At 45.0% G+C, this 19,267-nt stretch overlaps 1 protein-coding gene across 3 annotated transcripts in view; it reads right to left on the bottom strand.

The window, feature by feature from the left end:
- The window catches only part of LOC115799113 (receptor-type tyrosine-protein phosphatase mu-like), a 144,230-nt gene that overhangs the window by 2,201 nt on the left and 122,762 nt on the right, over nucleotides 1–19,267 (bottom strand). For all 3 annotated transcript variants that reach the window (XM_030756088.1, XM_030756089.1, XM_030756090.1), the window contains 13 exons: nucleotides 16,253–16,340; nucleotides 14,091–14,167; nucleotides 13,788–13,824; nucleotides 11,350–11,447; nucleotides 9,205–9,321; nucleotides 8,310–8,464; nucleotides 8,091–8,226; nucleotides 6,853–7,002; nucleotides 4,574–4,747; nucleotides 3,179–3,310; nucleotides 2,948–3,073; nucleotides 531–694; nucleotides 124–259 (listed from right to left, as the gene is read on the bottom strand). In XM_030756088.1, the coding sequence (XP_030611948.1) occupies nucleotides 124–259; nucleotides 531–694; nucleotides 2,948–3,073; nucleotides 3,179–3,310; nucleotides 4,574–4,747; nucleotides 6,853–7,002; nucleotides 8,091–8,226; nucleotides 8,310–8,464; nucleotides 9,205–9,321; nucleotides 11,350–11,447; nucleotides 13,788–13,824; nucleotides 14,091–14,167; nucleotides 16,253–16,340 (1,590 nt within the window). The remainder of the gene's footprint in view (nucleotides 1–123; nucleotides 260–530; nucleotides 695–2,947; nucleotides 3,074–3,178; nucleotides 3,311–4,573; nucleotides 4,748–6,852; nucleotides 7,003–8,090; nucleotides 8,227–8,309; nucleotides 8,465–9,204; nucleotides 9,322–11,349; nucleotides 11,448–13,787; nucleotides 13,825–14,090; nucleotides 14,168–16,252; nucleotides 16,341–19,267) is intronic.

Here is a 19,267-nt window from a genome sequence, read left to right as displayed (position 1 = left end):
TGCTAAACACAATAAATAATAATAATAATAATAATAATAATAATAATAATAATAATAATAATAATAATAATAATAATAATAATGTGCTATCAAAAGCGCGTCTCTGATGAAGGAAACTGTTACCAGCAGGTCGACCATGTTGGGTTTGTTGTTCCTCAGAGTTTTTACAGCGTGAAAAACGTCGACACAGCGCTGCTGACGCAACATCTCACACACAATACTGATGCTGCAGAACACACCACTGCGACCTCCTCCATTCCTGAGGAGGAGGGAGGAAAGGGGAGGAAGAGAGACAGGAGAAGAAGGGAGGAAAGGAGAGAGGGAAGGAGTGGAGGAGAGAGAGAGAGGAAAGGAGAGGAGTTAGAAAGATTAGGATTAGAACTCTTCTTGTTGTGACCACTAGATGGAGACAAAACATCAGGAAGACTAAAACTTTCTAACTACTGTTACTGCAGTACTCTCTGCAGTACTGTGTAATACTCTGTAGAAGTCTGTGTAGTACTGTGTGTAGTACTGGGTGGTATTCTTACAGGCAGTGGACGACGGTGCGGCCCTCCCCTCCGTCGTACTCCTCCTGCCATTTGTCCACCTGGTGCACGAGCTTGAGGAAGGAGCGCTTGGAGACGGGAGTGTCGCGGTACATCGGCCAGCCCAGGAACTGGAACTGCTGCACCATGCGGTACCCATCCTGCGGCTGGAGACACAGGGAGGACCGGGCGGTCACAAGAAGCCCACCCCAACCAACCAAAATACAATCAGATGCTCCCCTGGAGGAGCTGAAGGGGAAATAAATCAAGTTCACCCAAACTAAACGCTGAGGAGAAAGGAAGTTAGGAAACTGCGAAGGAAATAAAGGAAAGGAAATACAGGAGGAAGAAAACTGAACTGAAAAGGCAAATAGAAAGAAAGAAAAGGAGAAAGGAAAGGACAGGAGGAAACATGTGGAAGGAAAGGAAAGATATTAGGCAGTGAGACAGGAAGGTGGGGAAGGTGAACGAAGCAAAGACAGGCATAAAGCAGGTTAGACGTTCCTGAGGAAACACAAATGTGTGCAGACAGGGAGGAGAAAGCGTTTAAATCAAACGCCTAATTCAACCTGCCACAGTGAGGCGGGTGGAGACGGGAGCGTGGATCAAACACGACCGATATTTGCTGAGACGCAGGGAGGAAATGAGACCCCGAATCACAGCCGAACTCAAACTCAGCCCGATGGGGAGGTGAAGAGGTTTAAATCAAACAGATCCTGATCTAAATGTGGTGAAGCAGGAGAGAGAGTGGAGGCTTGGATCAAACACAGGCGCAGCTCAGCTTTATTCCACAGAAATGACACAGGCCCTGAATGTGTAAGCGTGCAAATGGTGTCGAAGTCAAACAAACCCTCTGCGGGCTGATGCTGTTAGCCCACAAACCTGCAGCAGGCACAGAGGCAAACGAGGGGGCGGAGTCAACCTGTGGCTTTAACAAAGGTGCTAACTACTTTGGGAAACGTACCAAGAATATAAGAATGAGAATAAAAGTATGAACTGATAATTACTGAGTTAGTAAAGTTTTACTCTGTAAGGATCTGAAGACAAATGATGTAAATTATTCTATAGTTTCATTAAGCAGCACAGACGGGTTCACTGGAGCCTCAGTGAGTCATTTCAGGACTGAAGGAGCGCTTGATGTTCAGCCAATCAGAGAGGCCGATCCATGACTCAGAGTGTTCACCTGTGTTTTTATATCCAGGTGTGCTTTTACGGTGTGTTTGGATCATTGTCATGCTGAAAAAAATGAAGCTGCTGCCAATCAGATGTTTCCAGATGTTGCTCGTTATGAACGCAGAAACGTTCATAACGAGTTCTCCACCCCTCTGACTGAACTGCAGCCCAAACCGTGACGGAGCCTCTACCGTGTTTCACAGACTGCAGACTCTGATGGACCTCTCCTGACCTCCTCCTACATGCTGATGATGGTTTAATTCATCCCTCCATCAGACCCGTTCCACGGTTCCAGTTCTTGTGTAATGTGGCAGAGCTCAGCCTTTCCTCTGTGGTTCCCTTCTTTAAGAACGGCTTCCTGACAGCCGCCCTTCCACTGGGAGCTTCTCTGCTGAGGCTTCAGTGAACAGGTGATTTTCTGAGACTAAAGACACCATTTAAATCTGGTTCTTTGCTCAGGTGTGACGTGCAGACACGGGTTCATCATCTGAGTCAGGAGCCTTTTTATGCGTGAATGATTCACAGGTCAGAGTTCAGAGGCTCAACACAGAAAAATCATCCCTGAGAAAATGGTCCGGTACAAGGACTGAAGATCAGTGAAAAAGCAGCCACAGTCCAAAGAAGAGCTCTGAAAGCTGGAGAAGCTTTGCTCAAGAGCACTTCAAACATTACGAGAACATCTGGCTGCTTGGAGGAACATATAAAGAAATGAGGGGTGGCTCAAGACTTTTGCACAGCACCGATTTGCTTCAATCAATCATTTAGTGTATTAAAGTAACACCTTGTCTAGAGTTCCCAGTAATCCTGTGCGCTCAGATTACCTGTGTGGTTTCTCTGGGAGGTCTGACATCAGGAGGCTGAACAGCACTCCTGCATTAACGTGCACAAACAGTGACAGGCCCCTTTATGACCATGTGGCTCTCAGACATGCCGGGCTGACTGCTTGCTGCACACTAAGGAACATAATGCATGGCATTGGTGCAGCAATGATTATCGCAGTATTTTTATATCAGGTAAAATTTATACCTGTATTATTGTGGATGACGCAGACCTTAAACCTACACATAGGTGCAGGTTTAAGGTCTGTAGGTCTAAACCTACACATTGCTGTGATTGTAAAGGTGGATGCTGTGAGAAGAAGGCTTTCAGAGCAGGTCCGACTTCTAACAACAGGATACACGTGAAAACCTCCAGTCTGGGCCTTTGTAACCACGAGAGGGAAGAGACAGAGAGTAAAACAAGCGCACCCTGGCTGTGTTGTAGATCCTGAAGATCCGGCTGATCACGTCCTCCTCCAGGTCAGCAGACACGAACTCCACCTGCAGCGAGCCCAGGCGATGGAGGCCGTTCTCCGGCCAGTACTGAGGACACAGCTGACAGACACACACACACACACAGTTTTACACCCCCATATCAAACACACCTGTACTGTATCTATGACATCATCAGCAACCACCTGTTCCAGTAGATCTGCTTACCTGTGCGGGGTCGACATCATTCAGCATGACGATGGATGTGCAGTGGTAATCGAGGACCAGGCGCCAGAAGTCCTTCACTGTGTTGGGCAAAGGATGCTGGGTAACGATGAACGCCGATGGCTGCTTGTAGCTCTGCAACACGTGTCATAAAGGCCAGTCAAACAACAGGAAGTGATGTCACAAACACCCTCTGCGTCTCTGAGCCTGAACAGACACGCTCACACTGTACTCTGAGCTGACGTTTAAACTGAACATCAGCCAGGACCTGTTCCCTGCCTCAGGCACAGGAAAAGAACCGTCCTATGGAGAACACCAAACATACCAGCAGGATACTGGGATACCCGCCCCGCCCACCACCGCTCACCACGGCCAGCTTCAGTGTTTTGGGCCCATGCTATAACCCCGCCTCCACTATGATTGACAGATGATGTGGTATGCTTCAGAGCATGAGCTGTTCAATTCAGTTTTCCAAATCCAAATTTATTTATAGAGCACATTTAAAATAACAGAGTTAGCCAAAGTGCTGTACATAGGAAAAATAAAATAAACACACCAATCACACACACACATCTAAAATATACAACAGTACAACAGCTCAGAGATAGCTCTCACTCCGATTTAAAAGCCAAGGAATAAAAATAAGTTTTAAGACGCACTTTCAAAGCATGCAGAGTAGAAGCTGACCTAACATAAAGGGGCAACTGGTTCCACAGTTTAGGGGCTATGGCTGAGAAAGCTCTGTCCCCCCTGTTCTTATGCCTAGTTTTAGGAACACTGAGAAGTAGCTGGTCTGCAGATCTCAGTGACCTAGGGAACATAAGGGGTTAGGAGTTCGGTGAGGTATTATTTATACAGGACCAAGTTGCAGCAAACAGTCACCTCAAGCTTTATATAATAATGTAAAGACCGTACAGTCAAAACCCTCCCCCATGACAGTGGGAAGGAAAAACTGCCTTTTAACAGGAAGAAGCCTTTAGTGTTGGTCAGTGCTTATTTCTACTGTCGTCTCCTTCGCCTGCACTGACCTCTTTGGACCTCCTGAGAGTTCCAGTGAAAAGCACCGATACAACTTCAGATCAGCTCCAATCATTAATCTGCTTCATTTGTCATGGATAGTGAGAGCACATCAAACTGTTTATTAGCCAACTGTTTAATTATTATATGAGCCTCTGAACATGGAGGACTGTGTATGAAACAGTCAGTGCAATACTTTTATTAAAGCTTGAATTAAAGCTGAAAGTGTGCACTGATTTAAAATCCACTGAGGTGGAGAACAGAGGCAAAGATCCACAAACTGTCCCTGTGCAAAAACCTATGGGCCCTTAGAGCTTCTTTATACCGTCACAGGGGCTGCAGGACAGCGTGTGTGTGTGTGTGTGTGTGCGTGTTACACACATCCATGAGGGCAGCGTTGATGTAGTTGGAGCTCTCCCCATCGATGGTGATGAGGAAGGGCAGGCAGCGGTCTGGAGGCAGCACGTCCATGCAGCGGTTCTTCTCGTGGTTTCTGGGCAGCAGGGCGATGCTGCAGTCCTCCACCCGCAGCGTCGGTGTCACCATGTTCAGCGTCTGAGCGCACACACCCACAACCCCACCCGTCAGTACCAGCACCAACAAGTATTAAACTGATCATTGGTAGCCACGCCCACCAGCCACACAACAGCAGACATGAAGTTCCCTCTGAGATCAATAAAATAACTTTAAAATGACTTTTTAAATATACATTTGTGACTGTACATTTCCTTCCTCATTTTATGTTAAGCTCATATTTCTTACTTTCTGTACAGTTTTACTTTTAATCACTTTTTTACTTTTATTGTGATTTTTTGTGACTTTGCAGTATAATTTTTTAACTTGTTAAATCTTGTATACTTTCCTTTCTTAAATCATCTTTTTCATCATAGATACAGTACCAGTCAGAGGTTTGACACACTCACTCAAGGGTGTCAAACTTCTGACTGTGGGAGGAACTGGAGTACCCACAGAGAACCCACACAAGCACAGGGAGAACCTGCTAACTCCACACTGAAAGGTCCCGGCTGGCCAGTGGATTTGAACCTTGTTCCCATGAGATGCAGGAACCTGTGAACCATACCCCATACCAGCATACCAAACCACATTCTACTTTCACCTTTAGAAAGGTTTGAAGGACACTGATGAGCTCTCAGCGGGTGAAGCCGCTCCGACCTCTTCTCTGCCCGTCTGTGCTCTGCAAGCAGATCCACTCTCCACCTTCAAACTTCAGCAAGGTGAGAGCTGCAGGCTCCCGCAAGCCAAGTTTACAAGTTTACAACGACACCAGAGCAAGTTAGGGAACTCCAGCAAAGAGAACCAAGGGAAGCCCACTGAACGGGACTGCAAGGTTTCCTGGCTCAGGCCACTGGAATCCACTAAAATCTACTGGAATCAACTAAAATCTACTGAAATCTATTGGAACCCCCAAAAATCTACAAAAATCTATTCGAATCCACTAAAATCCACTAGAATCCATGAAAGTCCACTGGAATCCTGCTCTAGAGACAAACTGGGAACCAACTCTCTCAGTTTATCGCAGTCATACTATGTTAGTCTTTAACTTGTCAACTTTACTGGCTGTTGATATTAATCCAATTATTTATATTAATAACTAATGGTTATAATTTATAATTTAAATAATAATTAATAATAAATTATTAATAATTAGACTTAAGTCATATCTTGTCTAGATTTCCCATTAATTTTCCTGTTTTCTATTAACTGAATGAATGAGATCAGGTTGAATGTTACTGACTATTAATATTTTCTGATATTACATCGTTGAAAAGTACAGTGCTGCCTGTGTTAGGCACAGTAACGCTGACTGTAAACAATAACCATCAGCACATTATTGTGGTGCCCTGTGTGAGCTGAGTATTGTTGGCAGTAATCATAACTGAACACTATTCAATACTGGAGAATTCTGGCATTTATTATCAGATCACAGCCAGCAGAACTGGTCTGTCACACAAGCAGAGCCTCAATTCCAAACTGCTGCAGGGTGGTCACAACCCCCTGCTGAGGAGGAATTCTGTCCCCCCCCCCCCCCCCCCCCCCCACACACACACACACACACACACACACACACACACACACACACACACACACACACACGTTCTGGTGATGTGTCGGGGTGGCACACGGGGTTAAGACCTAAACACGTGTTGAGTTGTGACTTCCTGTCAGTGGTACAGCATTAGTGTGCGGGCTCTGCTTTAATAATGCAGGATCAGAAAACATTAATATTCAGCACATCTGCTGAAGGAAACACAAAACTATTAACCTGATCTCAGATGATTGTCCATTCATTTTGGGATTCAATAATTAAAATAAGTTGATCAAAGTCAAATATCAGCTGCAGCAGCACGCAGATTTAAGAGGACTCACAACTGCAATAACAAAACACAACAAGGACAGGATCATGCTCAGCTGTAGCTGCTGAGTCTGGCTGCTTGCAGAGCACATGGAGGAGAATGTCTCACCTGTCCAGAGGTGAGAGAGCGAGGGGTGGGCACCTGTGGGCATATTGGGCAATAATGGGGGACGGCAAAGAGGTGTTACAAATCCAGGGGGTGGCTGTCACCTCTGTGGGGGGGCCTCTGACGGCACTGACCACAGAACTGAGCGATTCAGGAAATAAGAGATAATCAATACTTTACCCTGAACTCCTCTTTGATCTGACTCGAGTTGGTCTGAGGATCCAATCGGTTCATCTCATAATAAACCGACCGCAGCTGATTGGCTGGAATCGCCGTGTCGCCGCACAGACACGCCTCCAAAATGGCGTCATGGATGAAGACGTACTGCTCCTGGTGGACAGAGGAAGGTGGTCATTGTTTAAATAACCTCCTCTTTCATCTCCTCACTCAGCGAAGGAGCTGAAATGTCACGTCATAAATGATTAATGTCAGCGCACAGTGGGAGGAAGACGAGGAGGAGGAGGAGACCAGGCGAGTGACATTAAAAGTTAGAGAAGGTCATCACTTTGTCCTTTTCTGTCATTTCCTGTCAGTCAACAGTGAAGATGAGAGAGTCGGACCGAAGCTCTCAGAGCCAGAAAAATTCATAAATGAATTAAACTTAGATTATGAAGTATTCTGATTCAGTTCGCTCTGATTCTGCTGTCTCTAACTTCAGACTCACAACAATGATCATAATTTTGTTTTTAATTTAATGTTTTATTTACATTTATCTCAACAGGCCGAGGGGGCGGAGCCGCAGCGTGGGCTGAACACCGTGAAACTCGGTGGAGCGCGGTCGAAGGAATAAACGATTACACTTCGGTGTAAACATTGAAATGGGAGCGTGGGTTTGATCGAGGCCGAGCGCTCAGCACCTTCCTGCTTTCTTTGGGATTATACAGTTTGTGCAGTTGAGTACAGTTGTGTACAGTTGTGTACAGTTGTGTGCAGTTGAGTACAGTTGTGTACAGTTGTGTGCAGTTGTCGGTGTACTCATTATAATTTGAAGCTCATTCTTTCCATCAGTGTTGTAAGTTTTGTTTTAATGCCTCATAATTGGGACATGAGTTTGGTTTCTCTTTGTAAATCTAAATCAAATTCGTCACAGGAGACATATCTTCAACCTTCACATTTCCTCTGACATCATCAGAAAGAGATGTGGTGGGAGGAGCCAGAGGGGTTAATGAAGCTGGAAGGTTGTGTAACTCTGAGCATGTACAGTGCAAGTTCACCCTGCAGGAAAAACTTTACTGAAACTTTATTTTAGTTTCTGGAACCAGAGCTGACAGGTGATTCTGTGCCTGCAGGGGTTACTGAGACGGCCGCTGAGTGATGACGCGTGCTTCTAGGCCGACTCTGGTGTTTCAGACTCAGACGGATCGCATTGTGTCTCATTGTTGGTGTCTCATTATTTGGTACAGTGTGTGTTTGTGTACCTCAGTCTGGACCATGTTAACTCTTCGTGCTCTCAGCTCCCGGACACAGTTGTAGATGTCGACCACGCCCTCTCTCTCCGCCATATCCAGCATGATGTCAATCACTATGAAGCATCCTGTACGCCCCGCCCCCGCACTGACACACACAGAAACACACATATTATGTCAGCAGCTCAAAAAGCTGTTCTCTGTTCTTGATAATCCTTTTAAAAATCGTACCTGCAGTGGACCACAGTGGGACCAGCAGTGGGCGGGGTTTTGGCCTTGACGCGGCGGATGAAGCCGAGCAGCCCGGTGGCGTGAAGTGGGACGCCGTGATCGGGCCAACCGGTGAAATGAAACTGGCGGATCTCCCTGATCTCTGCCACGCCCCTCTGTGACAGGACACATTGTGTTAAAGATTCAGAATTCAGTTAGTGGAGGTCAGGTCTGTGCGCGTGACTGCAGGTGTGTGTGAGTGCAGGTGTAACACTGAGATATTTGAGTTTGTTTAGAAATGTGGCCACATGAACCTTTTTAACAGTGAGCGCGACCCTCTGAGGGCCTCTGGCTCTGCATGAGCATGAAGTGCTTCACATGCCGCTGTAGTAAGAAAGCAGTTTGGTCCATGAGGATCTGCACAGCGACACAGTTTCTGTAGTTCGGCCTCTGCCACAGTGCAGTCTACATCACACAATCAAGATGTGACTGAAGTGCAGACCTTCAGCTTTAATTGAAGGTGTTTAACGGTGGTGTCTCATTATCTATTTGCCCTGTGAGACCATCGAGCTCTGGTCAGAACATCATCTTTAGATGGAAACTTCCTGCTGACTTCTAACTTGGCTAAACATCTTTTTCATGGATGCTGGACAGTAAACGTTATTGGAGTTTTATTTATTTATTAGAGCTGAAAGACCCTGGACCACATGAACTCTGAGTTTGTTTGATTTTGCTAAATAAAGTCGATTTCAGAGCCGGAGAACACAGAGGACCAAAAAAACCTCGTTATACTCACAGTGGAGTTATTCACGTACAACAGTGCAGTTAGAGGACTTTAAGTGTCTCAGAGAGGACCCAAACTACCTAAAGTTTGTTTGTGTGTGCGTGTGTGTGTGTGTGTGTGCATACGTGTTACCTTCTCCACAGCAAAGGTCCGGATCACGTACTCAGACAGCAGCTGAGTTTCGATCAGTGTCACCTTCATGTCGCCATAGATCTCAGTGTCATCAGGCCAGTACTTACAACACTTCACCTACACACACACACACACACACACACACACACACACACACACACACACACACACACACACACACACACACACACACACACACACACACAGAAATAAATGGACTCATTAATTAAACAGAAACACAAACAGAACAAAAGCAGCTGATATTAAAATCTCATTAGAGGCCCCGCCCCCTCCACTCTCCTCGTTAACAGCTAATTACTGCAGAGCTAATCACACTGTCACCAAGACAACCAATGAGAAGAACAAGGAAGGAGGGTTGAGAGAACAAATCAGGCTAATGTGACAGTCTGTGTGTGTGTGTGTGTGTGTGTGTGTGTGTGTGTGTGTGTGTGTGTGTGTGTGTCAGTGAGTGAGAGAGCGAGAGAGAGAGAGAGAGAGACAGAGGGAGATAATCAGGCTCTATCCCAGAATCCCCCTCTGCGGTGCTCCTGGAGAGGGGGGATCAGATCCCTGGTGCCTTCTGGGTAATGAGAGCTGGGACGGTGCGCTCGCCTGCAGGTGTGTGTGTCTGATCTCAGGTTAAATCCTTCAGTTTCAGGAGGAAACGGAGTCGAGCTTTATCTGACATCTGACTGTCTCACACGAGCAACGCTTCACACCGTGTTTCCCAGAATCCTGAGTGAGCACTCTGAGGTCACACACCTGCTCCTCACAGTCTGAACCTGAGCACAGAGCAGCCTCACTGTCTGCTAAACATGGAAGGTGTGCCATTAAAATGCAGCGCAGGGTTCATCCTCTGAGGACCAGGAAGGAGGTCAGCAGTTCCCTGCAGCTCCCGGGGATGGGATACACGCCGAGTAAGAGCTGGGAAGTTTCAAACAGGCAGACTGATGCAAAGTAAAACAAAAGTTTCCTGCTAATGGAGGTGCTACAGGCTTCTCCTGTGGGGGTGCAGATGCTGTTCTAAGGGGGCCAAAGTGTTCCAAGAAAATATCCCTGCACCATCACCCCAGCAGCAGCCTGAACCACTGATACGAGGCAGCAGGGATCATGCTCTCATGCTGTTTACACCAACTCTGACCCGGCCATCTGAATGCTGCAGCAGAAACTGAGACTCAGCAGAAACACTTCTCTGATCTCCTGTTGTCCAGCGGAGCGCCCCGTGTGCTCTTCTGCTGCTGCTGAGCATTCAGAGGTGCTCTTCTGCACGCCTCGGTTGTCATGAGTAGTTATTGGAGTTCCTGTTGTCTTCCTATCAGCTCGCAGCAGTCTGGCACCCCGACCTCAAAGAGCCGTTTTCTGCCAGAGAGCTGCTGCTGGCTCTTTCCTGCTCTGAAACCTCAGAGACGCTGAAAGTCCCGGCACATCAGCGGTTCCTGAACCTGTCAGCGTTCAGTCACTTCCATCACCTTTCTTCATCATTCTGATGCTCAGTTTGACCTTCAGCAGCTTGTCTTCATCATTTTAAAATAGCTAGATGTACAGGTGAACAATGTAGCTAATGAAGAGGCCGGGTGTGTGTGTGTGTGTGTGTGTGTGTGTGTGTGTGTGTGCGCGTGCACTAAATTTAACTTGTATTTCTGTACATACATAAATTGTGTTTCCTGTGTGGCTTCATCAGTCTGTCACATGACTGTGGAGGAGTTTGGTCCTCTCTGCCTCAGCTCAGAGAGGTCTGCAGCTTTCATTCCCTCTGAGGGCCCCCCCACAGCCTTCAGCAGGCTGAGGTCTGGACCCTGACGGCGCCGCTGCAGCACCTTCAGCCTTCTGTTTTTCAGACATGTGTGTGTGTATGACTGTATGATATAGGAAGTGATGTATTTATTGTTGTGTAGGCTGTGTTCATACACACATATATCTACATTTGGATAATTTCCATTTAAATGTCTGAGATCTCCCCTGCAGGTGAGTCAGAGCGAGCCGAGAGGCAGGACGAGAATAACAGGAGACGTGAGAGGGGCACTCTGGGAAACGGAGTCCCCAACTTCATCAGCAAGGAAATAACAACCAGATGGTCACAACAATCAGTGAGACAGCGTGTATGTGTGTGTGTGTGTGTGTGTGTGTGTACACGTGCATACTCACCCGGCCCACTTCCACCAGGTTGGTTACCATGACGATGGCGGCGGTGTTCTCCTGCCAAATCATCTTCCAGAAATCGTACACCGTCTCCTGCATCGGACCTGAGACACACACACACACACACACACACACACACACACACACACACACACACACACACACACACACACTTTGGGTAAACTTCATATTAGACAGCGGAGCTCTACATGAATTATAATGACTCTTTTAATTAATTCAAATCAAGTGCAAACACACACACAAACACACACACACAGAAAATATTTTTAATTACTGTTGACAGTCTGTGTTTTGACGAGCTAATTAGTTCATGCTAATCCATTCCTGTCCTCAAGTGTTTTACAGCGAGACTCTGTTACACACACACACACACACACACACACACATACACACACACACATGCTCCATATTCATGCTCACAGACTGACATGTTGGCACAAACACTACAGTTTTTTCAGTACGATGGATTTCTACCTGGAGATCTGATTTTGTGTGTGTGCGTGTGCGTGTGTGTGTGTGTGTGTGTGCGTGTGCACATTTCAAACTGTCAAACTTTATTCTGTATCACAGACGACACCTGTGGTCAGAGGTGGTTACTGCAGGCTAATTTTCCTCATCTTGTTTTTATTTTTGTTTTTCAGGCTTTCAGTGCAGCAACCACAGTTCTACACTATCCTGCCAAAAGTCTTCACTCACTATTCAGATCAATGAATCCAGGTGTTCCAGTCACTTCCACAGGTGTATAAACCAAGCACCTAGGCATGCTTGTACAAACATCAGTGAAAGAATGGGTCGCTCTCAGGAGCTCAGTGAGTTCAGGTGTGGTACCGTGATAGGATGATACCTGTGCAACAAGTCCAGTCACTGCTAAATATTCCACAGTCAGCTGTTAGTTTGATTATAACAAAGTGGAAGTGATTGGAAACGAGTCGGCCATGAAGTGGTAGGCCACGTAACATCACAGAGTGGGGTCAGAGGATGCTGAGGGTCATAGTGCACAGAGGTCACCAACTTTCTGCAGAGTCGATCACTACAGACCTCCAACCTTCATGTGACCTTCAGATCAGCTCAAGAACAGTGAGTACAGAGCTTCATGTTTGGTGGAGGGGGGGTTGTGGTGTGGGGGTGTTTTTCAGGAGTTGGGCTCGGCCCCTTAGTTCCAGTGAAAGGAACTCTTAATGCTTCAGCAGACCACGACATTTGGGACAATTTGATGCTCCAACTCTGTGGAACAGTTTGGGGATGGCCCCTTCCTGTTCCAACATGACTGCACACCAGTGCACAAAGCAGCTCCATAAAGACATGGATGAGCCAGTTTGGTGTGGAAGAACTTGACTGGCCTGCACAGAGTCCTGACCTCAGCCTGATAGAACACCTTTGGGATGGATTAGAGCGGAGACTGTGAGCCAGGCCTTCTCTCCAATATCAGTGTCTGACCTCACAGATGTGCTTCTGGAAGAATGGTCAGAAATTCCCATAAACACTCCTAAACCTGTGGAAAGACTTCCCAGAAGAGCTGAAGCTGTTATAGCTGCATCATATTAAAGCCTCTGGATCAAGGATGGATGTTACTCAGGTTCATGTGTGTATGAAGGCAGAGGAGTGGATACTTTTGGGAGTATACTGCATGTTACAATATTTACTTTAACTTAAAACAGACGGTTTAGAAATTCCACCTTAAATAAATACCATAAAATGACCCAAAGCCATATTTTATCTCGTGCTTTTATTAACATCTAATTTGATGTTTTGAAACTACACTTCCCAGAATGCTTTGTCCTGTCTGTGCACTGAAGCCTAAGATCAGCCGGATTCTGACTGTGTTTCTGCTGAATGTGACTCAGGAAGAGTCTGAACACGCTGCCGCTGCACGATCCACACCAGAAACCTGATCTGTTCCACACGTGTGACGAACTCGTCCTTCCTGCTGCTGCGGTGGATATTTAACCTCCTTACTGTGGCCGAGCAACACGCCAAAACAACTCAGAGCTGGCTGAATGCTGCTGATCTGACGATAAAGCAGCTGATTTCAAACCATAAAAAATGCTCTTTATAAAGTTCAAACTAACCTGAAAGACATTTTCTTACATTGTTCACAAAAACGTTTACATATTTTAAAGAAAAATAAGTCATTTAATAACCAGCAAAGCCAAAGATAAGGCCTGAATTTAATCCTACACAAACTGCTTCAGCCTCCTCCTCTAAGCACTTTCCTCCACACTTGGAGGAGTTCAGCACAGTGTGCCAGTCTAAGGCTTTTATTGTGAAAGGCTGGGGCAGATTTCTGGTAGGGATGGTGCAGTAACACGTTTCCTGTGTGAGCTCACCTGCCCCCTGCGTGACCCCTGTGTGATGTGTGACCCCTGTGTGAGCCCTCATCTGTGGCTGAGAAACTAAAGAAGAAGAAGCTGAAGGTTTCTTACCCTGGGTAGCGATGTAGTGATTGGGTCTGTGGTAGCCCTGAGGGACGAAACAGAGAGGTTACACCTCACACACACACACACACACACATGCGCGCGCAGAGTTTACTTTTCTTTAAAGGTTGATGTGAAACGTCATGGTCAACTGTGTTTCCATGACGACAGCCACCTCCATCAGCGGTGGTTGGTGCTGAATAACTTTGTGTAAACATCAAAGGCGCGTTTGACGGCTCCGCCACCGCCAAAAACTTCACACACACAGTTTCTGTGCATGTAACCATGTGTGTGTGTGTGTGTGTTACTCACATCCACGTAGTTGGCATTGATGTAGTCTGAGCTGCTGTCTCCATCCTGAGGCTGCAGACGCACACGAGAGTGATCATCTAACACACACACACACACACACACACACACACACACACACACACGCACACAGAGTTAGCTTGCTGTTGTAGTGACCCTCGGGTCCCTCAGAATAAAATATCTAATAATACATTAATAAACTTTTAATTACAGTTGTTCAATTAAATGATAAACACTGTGTGTGCGTGTGTGTGTTCAGTTTTTTTTTTAATTCCAACAAACACATTAAATAAAACTAATAATTCATTAAAAATGAAACTAATTTAAGTCAGAGGAAATAAAACAAATAAAATCATATACAGTTGGATTCTTCCTATGTCATTAAAGCCGGGCTCACCAACTGACCATGAACCACAGACCTCCATGAACCACAGACCTCCATGATCCACAGACATCCATGATCCACAGACATCCATGAACCACAGACATCATGAGCCACAGACATCCATGAACCACAGACATCCATGAACCACAGACATCCATGATCCACAGACCTCCATGAACCACAGACCTCCCTGAGCTACAGACCTCCATGAACCACAGACCTCCCTGATCCACAGACCTCCATGATCCACAGACTTCCATGATCCACAGACCTCCATGAACCACAGACCTCCCTGATCCACAGACCTCCATGATCCACAGACTTCCATGATCCACAGACCTCCATGAACCACAGACCTCCATGAACCACAGACCTCCATGAACCACAGACCTCCCTGATCCACAGACCTTCATAAACCACAGACATCCATGATCCACAGACCTCCATGAACCACAGACCTCCATGAACCACAGACATCCATGAACCACAGACATCCATTAACCACAGACTTCTGTGCTGCATAAACTGTATATTTGATTGGGCTACACTGACTCATAGTTACCACAGACCTCCCTGGATCACAGACCCTGTGGACCACAGACCAGCCATGAAGGTGGGTCTGTGATGTTACATGATGTTCTTTGCTGGTCACTGACGCCTGCAGCTGAACGGCTGTCACTGCTGTTATTCAGAGAGACAGGTGTGTGTGTGTTTGTGTGTGTGGCTGGTGTGAATATAAAATGTGTCCCTGCAGGCCACCGTAGCTCACAGCCTCGGCCTCCATCACACCTCATTAGCATAATTACATGCCACAGGACACACCATGTTTCTGTGTGCATATAGGTGTGTGTGTTTCTGTATCTTTCTCTGTGTGTGTGTGTGTGTGTGTGTCTGTGTGTGCGTCCTGATGTTTTCCTGAAGCCGAGCAGCTGTCAACACCAACTTTGTGGGACGTCAGCACGTCAGCTGAGCAGTTACATGATGTGTTTGAGACCTGAGGCTGTGTGATGATAAAAACTGACACCAAATCTGCCTGATGGACACACACACGCACACACACAGCCTGTCTGAAACATTTAAATGACAGGTATCTTCTCTGTGCTTCTAAGCTCCTGTTGTGGCACCTGAGCGATCAGCTGAGCTGATTCAGTCTCGTTTTTTTGGAACTTCCTGTGATTGGCCTGAAACCAGCAAACAGCTCTACCTACACCTGCCAGCCTTCTTCTGGATACAGAAGGCAGAACAGCTGCTTTCCATCACTGTTACGGTCTGTGGTGAAGCCAGTGTCAGTACACCTGTTGCCCAGGGGAGGTTAGCAGGTTAAAGGCTTGATGGGCCCATTATAATTGCTGTTCTCGCTGTCATGCACAGTGCCACACACTAAAAGTGATGTAAGTGGCTAAAACGCCCATGCAGCTCTCAGTTTTTGGAAGCTCGTGCTGCAGCACCTGCACGAGTGCACAATCACGTCAGTTTTTGCCGCCAGTGTAACGAGACAAAGCAGCAGCTCCATTAAAGGTGATATCTTTGCTTCTGGTTTTGACTCCTCCTCCTGTACCTGAGGTGGAGGATTTGTCTGACACATCGTTCAGGAGCTCACTGCAAACAGTGCTGGTATAAATGGAGCTGTGGCAGCATCACTGTTTGCAGTGAGCATAATGGGCCCAGTAATCAACACGACTGTGATTAAGTGTACATGCAGCCTGAGACTCCAACAAACAGCTTAAATCAGCCTGGGAGAACGATCCACTGCGGGATGCGGACGTGCGTGGGGACGTACAGGCGATGATGTTGCCGTAGCGATTCTTCATGCGGTTCTCGTCCTTTTTGGCCGAATCCCACGGAGCGGACTGTCCCTCGAAAAAACTCTGAAAAACAGAGAGGGGAGGGTTAGTTTAAAGGCAGCGTGTCCTGAGTGATGAAAGTGGCTCAATGGCTCCATGAATAATACAGAGGATGTGTTTGATTTTCTCTTCCCTGCCTGAACCCACAGTTTTACGCTCAGAGCAGATGATTAAGTCCAATTAAGAGCAGGAGGCTCAGAGAGCAGCCCGAGGCGTCTAAACACACTCTGATCGTTGTGTTTCCAGCGTGTTCACGCAGTAAAGTGACTGTGACTGCTCCCCATCCACCTCTGTGGGTAAGAGGAGCACGAGGCCTTCGTGCCACAGAAGAAGTCACTGTAGCTGTATCTGCTGCTTTCATCTCACTGCTCAAGGTTTGTGTGTCTGTGTCGTGTCAGGTTCACTGTGTCCTCTGCTCCTGCATGCCTCACTGTTCATTTTGTGTTTTACTGCAGCTGATCTGCATCTCTGGGAGTCTGCAGTCAGTAGATGTTTACACCAGTTTGTACTTATTTCCATCCATCCATCCATCCATCCATCCATCCATCCATCCATCCATCCATCACTTTGATCCACTGCAGTTTCCTCAGTCGCTCATTAAAATGCTGCAGGCTGATGTCTGTAAGTGTGTGTGTGTGTGTGTGAGAGAGACAGCGGTCTAACAGCTTCAGACATCCATCAAAACTGAGAGGTGAACAATGTCACACACACACACACACACACACACACACACACACACACACACACACACACACACCTCTCCATGACTGACAGCATGGAACAAAGAAAGGAAAAAATAAAACAAAGAAAAGAATAAAAGGAAGGAACTAATGACTGCTGACAGCTGTGTGTGTGTGTGTGTGTGTGAGCGTGTGTGTGTGTAGCTGCTTGTTTCAGATGCTGACTGTCTCCTTTAATCACCAACATCCTCCTGCTGCCAATGAGGTCAGAGGTCACTACTTCAAAGGAGACAGAAACTGTAGTACAATAAATGCTTCACTGCAGTACATTAAATACTACACTGTACAACAATAAATACTACATTAAATCCTACACTGTGATACAACAAATACAAAACTGTAAAACAATAAATACTACACAGCAATAAAAACTGCATTAATGCTTACATTTCTGTACAATAAATCCTACAGTAAATCCTACAATTCTCTACAATAAATACTATATTGACTGCACAAAAATAAACACTACATTAAATCCTACAACGAGCTACAATCAATATTACAGTAAATCTGAAACTGTACAACAATAAATACTAAATTAAATGCTACACTCCACATAACAATAAATATTATATTAAAAAATACACTTTCTAGCATAAATTCTACATTAAATCCTACACTGTACTAAAACAAAAACTACATTGAATCCAACACTGCACTACAATAAATACTACATTAAATCTGAAATTGTACAACAATAAATCGTACATTAAATCCTACACTCCACATAATAAATATTAAATTATATCCTTCACACCACTACAATAAAAACTAAATTAAACCCTACACTGTGCTACAATAAATACTACATTAAATTCTACACTGCACTACAATAAATACTACATTAAATCCTTCACTGTGCTACAATAAATACTACATTAAATCTGAAATTGTGCAACAATAAATACTACATTAAATCCTAAACTGCACAACAATAATTCCTACATTAAATCCTACACTGCACTACAATAAATACTACATTAAATCCTACACTGTGCTACAATAAATACTACATTAAATCTGAAATTGTGCAACAATAAATACTACATTAAATCCTAAACTGCACAACAATAAATACTACATTAAATCCTAAACTGCACAACAATAATTCCTACATTAAATCCTACACTGCACTACATTAAATACTACATTAAATCCTACACTGTTTTACAATAAATACTACATTAAATCTGAAATTGTGCAACAATAAATACTACATTAAATCCTAAACTGCGCAACAATAAATACTAGGGATGGCACGATACCACTTTTTTATGTCCAATACCGATACCGATATTTTACATTTGGATATCGGCCGATACCGATATAAATCCGATATTTAAAATTGATCAAGGCATTTAAAAACATAAAAAAAAAAAAAAGAAGTCAACAGTCTCTCACACAACAAAATCAAAGTCTTTTAGTTGTCCCACATACAAGACTAAGGACCAGGGCGGGCAGAGCTTTTTAGGCAGTGGCACCAAAGCTCTGGAACTGTTTACCACTCCAGCTCCATTTAGCTGACTCTGTGGCATCACTTAAAAATTAGTTGAAATCTTTTCTGTTTAACCAGGCTTTCTGGTTTCTGACTTTCTTTTAATATGGTAATGTTATGTTTTTAACATAGTGTTTTCTGGGGGTGGGGTGGGGGGGTGATATTGTGTTTTAATTATTGTACAGTGCTTTTCTGTCTGTGAAAAACGCTATATAAATAAACTTTACTTACTTACAACAATAACTATCACCTGAATCCTGTTGCTTCTGTGTGAGAAGCATGTTGCAAATTTCATTAGGGCTGCAACTATCGATTATTTTAGCAATTGTGTATTCTGTTTATATTGATTACCCAAGTAACTGGATAAGAAATACTTCATACTTTTCATATTAACAGTTCATCTGCATATTTTAACTTCCGTACTGCAGTTTTTCCCTGTGTGAAACAAACAGGGTGGATTTCTTCACTTACTGATCAGGTGGTTGATGAAGGACCACCAGCTGTTTCCCAGTAAAGGTTTAATGGAGGTTACAGGGACAAAAAGTATGGAAGCTCGTTTCCGCCACTAAAAAAAAAAAAATCGCCATCCGTAACGCAAAATTTTGAGTTATTAACTCAAAATTTCGAGTTAATAACTCAAAATTTTGAGTTATTTTCTTGAAATTTCGAGTTAATAACTCAAAATTTTGAGTTATTTTCTTGAAATTTCGAGTTAA

Source organism: Archocentrus centrarchus, chromosome 20 (assembly GCF_007364275.1).
Source record: "Archocentrus centrarchus isolate MPI-CPG fArcCen1 chromosome 20, fArcCen1, whole genome shotgun sequence".
NCBI classification, from domain to species: Eukaryota; Metazoa; Chordata; class Actinopteri; order Cichliformes; family Cichlidae; genus Archocentrus; species Archocentrus centrarchus.
Note: the sequence above shows the minus strand (reverse complement) of the source record. Positions and strands in the feature narration are given on the sequence as shown.